The 9,921-nt window shown below is 48.1% G+C and overlaps 1 protein-coding gene across 6 annotated transcripts in view; it reads right to left on the bottom strand.

Moving 5' to 3' along the window:
- The window catches only part of Med12 (mediator complex subunit 12), a 23,568-nt gene extending 14,694 nt beyond the window's left edge, over positions 1-8,874 (bottom strand). For 5 of the 6 annotated variants that reach the window (XM_033760091.1, XM_033760095.1, XM_033760092.1 and 2 more), the window contains exons 1-16: positions 8,184-8,253; positions 7,784-7,970; positions 7,490-7,649; positions 6,008-6,189; positions 5,721-5,831; positions 5,352-5,606; positions 4,389-4,535; positions 4,147-4,246; positions 3,842-3,978; positions 3,489-3,620; positions 2,675-2,801; positions 1,917-2,146; positions 1,095-1,175; positions 799-969; positions 457-601; positions 239-289 (exon numbers count right to left, since the gene is read on the bottom strand). In XM_033760091.1, coding sequence (XP_033615982.1) covers positions 239-289; positions 457-601; positions 799-969; positions 1,095-1,175; positions 1,917-2,146; positions 2,675-2,801; positions 3,489-3,620; positions 3,842-3,978; positions 4,147-4,246; positions 4,389-4,535; positions 5,352-5,606; positions 5,721-5,831; positions 6,008-6,189; positions 7,490-7,649; positions 7,784-7,970; positions 8,184-8,227 — 2,260 coding nt within the window. In that variant the 5' untranslated portion in view covers positions 8,228-8,253. Of the gene's footprint in view, positions 1-238; positions 290-456; positions 602-798; positions 970-1,094; positions 1,176-1,916; positions 2,147-2,674; positions 2,802-3,488; positions 3,621-3,841; positions 3,979-4,146; positions 4,247-4,388; positions 4,536-5,351; positions 5,607-5,720; positions 5,832-6,007; positions 6,190-7,489; positions 7,650-7,783; positions 7,976-8,183; positions 8,289-8,775 lie in introns of those variants that run through there. The other variant, XM_033760096.1, reaches the window with a different exon arrangement.
- Between the last annotated feature and the right edge of the window lie 1,047 nt (positions 8,875-9,921).

The raw sequence follows: 9,921 nt of genomic DNA, 5'->3' as shown, positions 1-9,921 counted from the left end.
GAAAAGGCTGTGGGAGGGAGGCAGGGAGGGAGGAAGGAAGGGAGGAAGGAAGGGAGGAAGGGAGGAAGGGAGGGAAGGAGGGAAGGAGGGAAGGGCTGGGGGATGAAGGGAACAGTGAAGCAAAGGTTTAGAGGACCACAGACTATGTGGACCTTAAAGGAGTATGTACAGGGAGGTGCTAGGTTGAGGGAGGGAAGGGTGAGGGAGGGAGGGCAGTATGGGGCTTACTGTGAGGTACCTAAGAATGTCAGGTCTCCAGGATTCAGAGGCACAATAGGAGCAAGCTGGTCTGCAGAGGGGGGGAATGAGGGGGGAAGTTTCAAAAGGACTAGAGCTCTCAGGAGACTCTAAGAGACAGGACATTGGGACATGACTGGGGAATTCCCTACACTGGGGTTGGGAAGACTGACTAGGGCGTTCTCTGAGGGAGATCTTTTTAAGGAGCCTCAAACCCACCAGTTTCTGCTGTTCCCTTGCGGTTCAGAACCTTCAGAATATCCTTGGTGATTTTCTTGATAGCATGACGGGCATCATCGCGCTGCTTTCCCACCCCAAACAGTACGACCAACCGCTGGTTGCACTCATGGCTGCATGACTCCTCCTGCATCCCAGCAGTACCATCAGACCCAGCACACACCTGCCCTCTTCCTGCAGCATGCTTGCACCCTCAGTGGCCCTGTGCTCAAGCTCCATCCCAGAACACCCACACCCTCAAGAACAGCTTCCAACCCTCAGCAAATGCCTTAGACAGAAATATGGGGGTCAGAACAGATGGTCACAGGTATTGGAGAACAGTACCTGGGGGATAGGGAAGTGTGTGGCATACTGCACGTGTCGTGGCTGGTCATAAAGAACCCCAAGGGTCCCTTCGATCTTCTCCTTAGGTGGGAACTTTACTTCCTTTTCGACATCTGGTTTCTCAGGGGATGGGCTGCCCTTCCCCTCACAGGCCATGGTAGGGGAGAACAACTAAGAAAGGCAAAAGAGCAGGACTTAGAAGAAAAGAGGCTGATGAGGTTCAAAGAAACTCCAAAAGGAGACATAATGAGAAGATCTAAGGAGCCGGATTCTTCTTTACACGGGATCTCACTTACTGAAAAATCAGGCTTCTCCATGTCCTCAAAGAGCACACTGGAACTAGGGTCAATGTCCATAGATTCTGAGAGCCCCGGATCCTGAGGGCATAGAACATAAGCAAAGCTGCTTTAGTCCTATGCAGCTGCTCCCTACTGAATAGAAAAGCTCATTAATGGGCTGGGGATTTAGCTCAGTGGTGTTGCACCTGCCCTGCAAGTGCAAGGTCCTGAGTTCAATCCCCAGTACTGGGAAAAAGAAAAAAGAAAAGTTCATAGAAGAACTGGAGAGAAGAGATCAAACTGAGGGAACTACAGGTTCTGGACTAAAACCTTGTCTAGTCACTTAGCCAGTATGGGCATTAGTTTCTATAAGCTTTAAATTGGAGATAAGAGTACCTCACAAGGCTGTTGAGAAGGTGAAATGAAAAACTGATGTGAAGGTAGAGCTTGGTGGTAGAGCACTTGCCTAGCATGCCCAAGGCTTTGGGTTCAATCCCCAGCATAAAAAAAAAGAAGAAAAGAAAAAAGGCTGGTACCATCAGGCATAGCAATGCATGCCTGTAAACCCAGCACTTGAGGCCATGAGTATGAGGCCAGTCAGGGTTATACAGTGCGTTCAGGGTCACCCTGAACGACAGAGTAAAACCTTGTTTCAAAAATCAAAACAAGCAAACAAGGTTGATATGACAGTGCTTTGTAAACCCCCAAAACACAAAACAAAACAAAACAAAACAAAACTAATACTACCCTTCTTGGGCAAAACAAACACTCAGAGCCCTCTGGGAGCTGTGAAGATGGGAATGTCAAGAAACAATCGAGGGCAATGAGAAGCCCATTTACCTCCAGCTTGCTACTGCTGCTGCCTTCAGCCTCCTTGCGCTCTGGGTCATCAGCAGGATCATCAAAAGGAGAGGGAGGCCTGGGACCAGGGGCTCCAAAGGCAAGGTCTCCTCGGGAGATGAGAGTGCAAGTATACATGTTGTGGGAGAAAACATCATGTCGAATCAGTTCACAGAACAGGAGTACCAAGTTAAAGAATTCCACTCGCTCACTCTCACTTCGGGGATCCGCTAGAAGGAAGAAATGAGGAGACATGAGTTCAAAGAGCACAAAAGAAGGGGACAGAAAGAGGGACACACCTTAGGCATGATACTCTAGAGCAGTGATGGCGAACCTTTTAGAGCATTTAATGATAACAAACAGGTCGCTGCGCTATGAGTGCCATTGGTTCACCACCACTGCTCTAGAGTATCTCACAGGTACACTCCTGAGGCATTAGTAAGAATGACCAAAAGAAATTCCAGACTGTTGAAGGACAAAAGTGTAGTTGGTTACCCCAGCTGCAGCTCCACACATCATCTTAGCAAGGAATAGCGCATCTCTGCTGCTCTTTATAAAGTGAAAATGCTTTAATTATATGTTGTTTTTATTCTTCTCTGTATTTCTCTATCCTCTTAAACTGTAAGATGATCAGGGAGTAGAACTGTCTAAAAGTCATTTGCATAGAGCTCATATAGACCAGAAGGCCCTTAACTACATTTTCTGATGACGGTGGGTAACCAAGACTTGGCAGAGTAGAGGGTAGCATGGGTTCTTACTCAGCATAGGAGCCTGTGTATCCAGAAACTGCAGGAGGACATCCTGGAAAATGGGAGCACTAGGAGCAGAAAGAGAACCAGAGGCGATGGAACCTTTCTCGTCTGCTGCTTCGGATTCTCCACAACGCTGTAAGACGAGAGAACAAGCTAAGGATTTACTTTTTCCTGTTTTTTTTTTCTTTGAGGAGCGGGGAGACAGGGTCTTGCTATGTAGTTCAGGCTGGCTTTGAACTCATTATATAGCCCACACTGGCCTTGAACTCCCAGCGATCCTCCTAGAGTGCTGGGCTTACAGGTATGCACCACCACACCCAGCTGACTTTTCCATTTCTGCACTCTGATGTGTGACCCCTGGACCTCCCACCTATGCTGCCTCCACCCCATACTTTTCACCTCTCCTCCCAATGTCCTTCATTTTCTTTGCCACCTGCCAACTGCAGTCTTGATATCGTCTCTAAGCAGATATCAATCTGCACCTTTCTACTTTTCTGTCTCCTGTCCTTAACATTCCCTGTAGATTTTCTGCCACTTCTTTATTCTATTCTCACACCATCAACTTTTCTTGTCAGTTTTTTGAGACAGGGTCTTCCTATGTCCTTTATGCAGGCTTTGAATTCACTATATAGCCCAGGCTAGCCCCAAACTCACAGTGATCCTCCTGCCTCAGCTTCTCAAATGCTGGGATTACAGATATATGCCACCATGCCTGGCATACACACCATCAACTCTGAACCTCAATCTCTCTGGGGTCTCCAGCCCCAGTCAAATTCCTTCCCATTTGACCAATCTCATTCTCTTATCTCTGTTCCCTAACCTCAGCCTCAATTTCTGCCTGTCTCTTCTCCAGAAGTTTGGCTACCACCATAGCACGATGCCGACCAGAACGCTTGCAGCTGACAGCCCATTCGCATAGTAATGATACCACAGCATCATCATCTGAGGAGATCTGGAGACCAAAGGAACACAGGGATGAGTAAGGTATGGTTGGAAACAAAGACATGAGTTCCAATCTCTTAAAGATTGGGCCCCATCTTAAAACATCCTGGGCCCAGGAAGATATCTCTGAATACAACTCCTGGTTTCAACAATGACTCACCACACTTGCCCCTCATACAGACAGTTGCTCCTGCAATGTTTTCTGTTCTTTCTAGTGCCCGTCTTGCTTACCTCATGACCATCTTTGCTAGGCCCCAGCCCAAAGATTCGGTTACAAAGGGAGTCAAGAGAGTTGCTGAAGTCAGAGCGTTCAAAACTATGGCTGTCCAGCACTTCCAAAGTATGGAGCACCCGTCCAATGGTAAAGCCTGAGGAGGACAAGCAGTAAAGGGGAGACGTCTGACACATTATGACTTCCAGATATATTATGACTACCTTCCAGAGGTCTGATACATTATGACTCTCAGATCTCTATGTCTTCACCACCCCATCCTTCTCCCAAATATACTTCCTACTATCTGCCCTCTGACACCCACCTGCAGTGGCTTCCTGGCACTTATCAAAAGACCAGCGAACCTCAACTGCCTGTCCTCGCTCCTTGATCTGCTGTTCAATCTCTCGCAACTTTGCACGAACCTGCAATATCAAAAAGGCTTTAAGGATGCACCCAGGCATGCAAAAGACTAAAAGAACACCACCAGACTCCAAATCACTATTTCTGGAAGAGAAATTTAGCCTCATATGCCTTCCTGAGAGTACAAGGCTACTGGTCACTTACTTGCTGAGTGAAGGCACTATTGCCCTCTGGCATGGGCAGGTTGGAAGGGGCAATAGGCAGGTGGTCAAGTGGTGAGCCCGTCTTGATTCTGCTATCAGTCAGCGAGTAGTGCCAAACCAGGGCACTAGGACAACACAAGAGGATGGTCTGCCAGACAGAAACAGCTAAGTCAAACTCAGTTACTATGGCTGCCTCTTAGAAATCCCACAATAGAGCTGGGGATTTAGCTCAGTGGTTCCACCGCCTGCCTCACAAGTGCAAGGTCCTGAGTTCAATCCCCAGTACCAAAAAAAGGGAAAAAAAAGAAATCCCACAATTAAGACCCAATCCCTAGGTTTCAGATCCAAAATTACTCTTGTTTCTTGAGTTTCTGGGTTTTTTTTTTTTTTTGGCTTTTATTATATTTATTAATACATTTTATTTTATCCCTTTACCCCCCCCAGCCCCCTCCCTATGCACAAAAGCTTTGTTTCCATTTTTTCCTATTTTCATTTTTTTTCTTGTCTCTTCCTTTCTCCCTCCCTCCTCTCCCGTTCCCCTTTCCATTTGAACTAAGTTTCTATTTTTTGAGATGGGTTTCACTACATAGTTCAGGCTGGCCTTGAACTCACTATGCAGCCCAGGCCGGCCTCAAACCCTGTGATCCTCCTGCCTCAGGCTCCTGAGTGCTGGGATCACAGGTGTGCACCACCACACCTGGTTTAAATTTCTGAGGCAGGCAGTAATCCATTCTTGATCCCCTTCCTTCACCTACTTTCCTGAAAGGCTTTGGGCCTTCTATTTAGCCCTGGAAGAGGCTGAGCAGAACCCCCAAAAGGGAACTAACATCCCAATCTCCAAGTAACAATCTCCAAATGAGTACTCAGTGCCTACTCCCACTTCCAATTTGCAACCAACCCATTTTCCAGGGTGGGCACTCAGTCTTCTCAGACTCTTAATACTTCAAGTCTACCTAGTACCTACCTGTAAGATACAGCTGAGGCCAAAAACCAAAGGTCGGTGCTGAGGGCACATAAGCAGGTCACTAAAGGGAGTCGACGGTGTACTGCTAGTTGAGGGCTGAGGGGCAGGGGTGTTGGGCAGAGTGCTTGCTGACTGAGTAGATATAATATGAGATGAGTGGCTGCTCACACCATCCAGCTGCAGGGCCAGTCTCCGGGTACAAAAGTAAGCAAGGCGGCGAGATAGGTATGCAGACTGAACAAATTCTCCAGAGTACTGTGAAAACATGACCATCAGAGCTCATGGTTCTCTTCAAGGGACACTGCCCTAACATCTTAGTCTTCCTCAAATCCACCCTAGACCCCCCTTCCCCCAGATCCTAGGCCTTACTCGAAGCAGTAGGGGCAGTAGCAGTTTAAGCAATTCATCCTCTCCAGGGCGGATTTTCTCAAAACATTCAAGCACCCAGGTCAGGAACTCATGTCTGTCCAGCATCCCATCCTATAGGTACCAGGAGTGGGAAGAGGATTAGTTCAGCCCAGGGACTATTACAGATGAGGCAGATAAGGCAAATAAAAGGAAAACCAGGGCAAGGTGGCAGGAAGATCCATTCTGTTCCGGCAGAGTGCAAGACCAGGCTCAATGCAATGCTCCACATAACACGGCCTCCACCCTACCTGAAACATGAACATGGCCAGCTTCTCATTATAGTCCCATTGCCTAATTGCCACTTCTACATCATGGGGCAAGGGTCCTATTGTGGAACTACAGCTCCCACTTCCTGCAGGCCCTGGCCGGTAGTATTCAGCCATCTTCTGTAGCTGTTCCCATAAGTACTTGGTGATGATCTGAGTCCACTCTAGAGAAAAGATAGAAAGGGGGTTATTTGAAACTATCTTTCTGCTTAGAATACCTTCTATCCCTACCTCTACCTCCAATCACCAGTTGTAAATTTTATTCATCCTCTAGCCTCTAAGCAAATGCCACCTTCCCAAAGTCTTCCCCAAGAGAAAGAAATATTTCTGTCCACTGAAGTCTCACAGAACTTGTCTTTTTTCATTTTCATTTTTTGTGGTATTGGGGATTGAACCCAGGGAACACTGAGCTATGTACCCAGAACATTTTTAAAATTTTTGAGACAGGGTCTTGCTAAAAGTTTCCCAAGCTGGCCTCAAACTTGTAATCCTCCTGCCTTAGCTTCCCAAGTACCTGGGATTACAGCCATGCACCACAGTCCCCAGCTTGTTTTTGTTGTTGTTTTTGAGGGGATTGGTGGTGGTGGTATTAGGATTTGAACCCAGGGCCTTCACACCAAGTTACATTCTAGCCCTTTTCTGGGGATTGAAACCAGGACCTTCACACTGAGCTACACCCTCAATTCTTTTTAAAATTTTGGGGTTTTTTTTTTGGGGGGGTGCAGTGAGACAGGGTCTTGTTATGTAGTTCAGGCTGGCCTCAAGCTCACTATGTAGCCCAGGCTGGCCTTGAACTTCCTCCTGCCTCAGCCTCCTGAGTGCTAGGATTACAGGCATGCACCACCACACTCAGCTATCTAAAACTTTTTAAATTTTGACACAGAGTCTTGTTAAGTTACTGTTATGCAGGCTGGGCTTGCATTCGTGATCTTCCTGCTTCAGCCTCCCTGAATGCTGGGCTTACAGGCATACACAGGCATGCCTGGGTCTGTCTCTTCTTTGATATCCACCATGTTCTGTATTTAATTATGTTATCTGAACATGCACCTTTCATCTCCATTAGACTATAAGCATCTTAAGTAAGGGCAGAGATTATATACAGGTCATCTTCATAGCTCAGTACCTGAACACAGTAGGTAATCAAATTACTTCATGTCAGGGCTGGGGGTAGAGCACAGTGATAGAATGCTTGCCTGACAGTGGCAAGGCCCTGAGTTTGATCTTTAGTACCACAAAACACAAAACCAAAATAAATTACTTGATGTTTACTGAGTCCAAGATACAAACAGAAGCAAAGAAAATAGATTAGAAAGGAGATGGAGATTTAGCTCAGTGGTGCTGTACCTGCCTCAAAAGCACAAGGTCCTGAGTTCAATCCCTGATTGAGGGGGTAGGAGAATGATGCCAAGGGTCTATCACTCCTTGAAGCCATCAGTAGTACATCCAGTGCTAGAAATTACTCACCCATGAAGGGGTCAACGACCTGTCTCTTCTTAACCTTGTTCTCAGACATCGCTGCATAGTAGGCACAAGTCATCTTAATGAGCCAGGCAGCTCGCATCACAGGTACTGTGTATTTGGCTAAGTACCCAAACACTTCTTCCTTCTTACTGAAAATGGGGACCTGGATGGACATCACAAATAGTGCGGTCTCCGTTATCCCATGAACTGACATTTATGTAGCTCAATCTGAGAATAGGGGGTTACTTGGTACCTACACTCCCCCCATGGTCTGAAGAACAGGAAAGAGTACCTCACCTTTTTGGCTAGTAGTGTGAGAGGTTTGGTGCCAGCCAGGTCAGTGAACCAGGTGTTAATGGCAGTCTGGGATCGCGTAGTCACTAACCAGAAGCTGTCCTTCTGGTTCACTTGGGGCCTCCTGCGACCAGTATCAGGGAGTGTGTTACAACGCAACTTCTCTGCAATAATGCTGCTGAAGTTGGAACTGATCTGAGGAAAGAAAACTATACCTCAGGGTGGGAAGAAGGGGCAGACAGGTGGTCCTGCCTTTCATGGGAAAATGACAAGGTGACAGCGTTGGATTATGAAGGCAAACTCAAGCCACTTAGGTTGTCCCTTTAAGTCTTCCCAATCTAGGGCCTTTCCTCCTTCTCAGATTTTTCCAGCCTTTTCCTTCAGCCTGGCAGGATTGTCTCACCTTGGCAGGATTGAAGTTGACGTTCTTGGCACTGCCATGTTCATCCCCAGAAACAGCAGGCTGGTTATTGAAACCTTGTTTTACATTCAAGGCCGTCAGTTCATCCTGAGGCAGGAAAATGGCATTTTAGCTTTTTCCCCCCGTTGGGAGGAGGTTGTGGAAGAGGAGGGTAGAAGAGAAGTGAACACGGAGAAAGAGAGGAGGATTCTGAGTAGAACACATTATTATTTAAAGCTAGGCCCTTATATTCCTTTGGACCCCACCCTCCCCCTACAAGTCACTAAGATTCCCAACCAGCCAGAGCTCCCTCAACATCACTCTTCCTCTCGAGCGGCCTCACGAAGCTGACTGAGACAACTTTCTGAGGTGTGTGCGTGTGCGTAGAGGGGGCGCCTCTGGCACGGCCCCACCATCATTCGCTATTTATGTCTTGGAACCCTCCCACTGTCCCCTGCTCTCCTACACCGGCCCACTTTACTCGTCCCCCTTTTGGGACTTTTGCTCTCACCTAATCGCCCCGCCCCCGCTTCCCCAAATTGTCATTGCAAATCACTTCCCCTGGCCCCTCAGAAATCCGGATTTTTTAACGCACCTCCTTCTGTTTGGGATCTTGAGGGTACACATCGGGAGGCCCCAGCCGCGGCCGCTTCAAGGGCCGGTGTTCATAGCTCAAGATCCCGAAGGCCGATCTTGGACATAGGCGCCAGCACGGCCAAACTAGGGCTGGGTGGGGGGCGGGAGGAGGGAGGAAGGAGGAGGGAGCCGAAAGGAGGGTGGCGGTTGGGAGGACGGCGGCCGAGAGACAGCGAGGGGGCACGTTAGAAACTCTCGATTATTGCCGGAAACTACCGAGCGTAGCCGAGGGACGCCGGGAACAAACCGAGAAAGCTGACAGCCGCGGGGGCGGGGCCCGACCCGGCGTGGGGCGGAGCTACGCACCCCAAGTGCTTTTTCAGTCCTAAAGGTGGAAAGTCAGTTTCCACCTTAGCAAAAATTAGCGAAACCTTCGTGAACCCTGTGTGGTGGTGGAGATGCACTTTTTTGTTTTTAATCAGTACATGTTTGCAGTACATAGTGTTTACATTCCTTATGTGGAGTTACTAAAGGTACATGACATTCGCGATTCCTTTTCATCCCCTTTCCCTTCCCCCACTCCATCTCAATTCTTTGAGAGAGACCTATCCCTTGGAGGTGCAGACTTACCAAGGGGAGGCAGGCAGCCAATATTTGCATTGGTTGGGAAGTCTTATTTAATTTAATTCACTTATTTTCAGGCAGGGTCTCGCTATATAGTTTAAACTGACCTTGAGAACTCGCTGTGTCGCCCAGGCTGGCCTCGAACTCACGGCGATCCTCAGGCCTCAGCCTCGAAGTGCTGGGATTACAGGCAAGCGCCGCCACGCCCAGCCAGGAGCTCTACCTTTTACAAATCACTTTGCTGGTGTCGGGGATGTATCTGTTACACCGCACCTCTCTGGCAAGCACAAGGTCTTGAGTTCGATTCCAGATACCCCCCCCAAAAAATGGGTACGCGAATACCTTTGGATAAAGGGTATGCTAATATCGCCCTCGAAGGATTTGTGGAGATTAGGAATTGTATGCTCAAGAAAGCACCTGTTGGGCGGGGATTTAGTTCAGTGGTGCCTGCCTCGAAAGCGCAAGGTCCAGGGCTGGGGAATTAGCTCAGTGATTTCACCGCCCACCTTGTAAGCACAAGGGCCCAAGTTCGATCCCCGGT

This window comes from Fukomys damarensis, unplaced genomic scaffold, assembly GCF_012274545.1.
Source record: "Fukomys damarensis isolate Sample0158 unplaced genomic scaffold, DMR_v1.0_HiC HiC_scaffold_39, whole genome shotgun sequence".
Lineage (NCBI taxonomy): Eukaryota > Metazoa > Chordata > Mammalia > Rodentia > Bathyergidae > Fukomys > Fukomys damarensis.
This window is presented reverse-complemented; position numbering and strand designations above follow the sequence as displayed.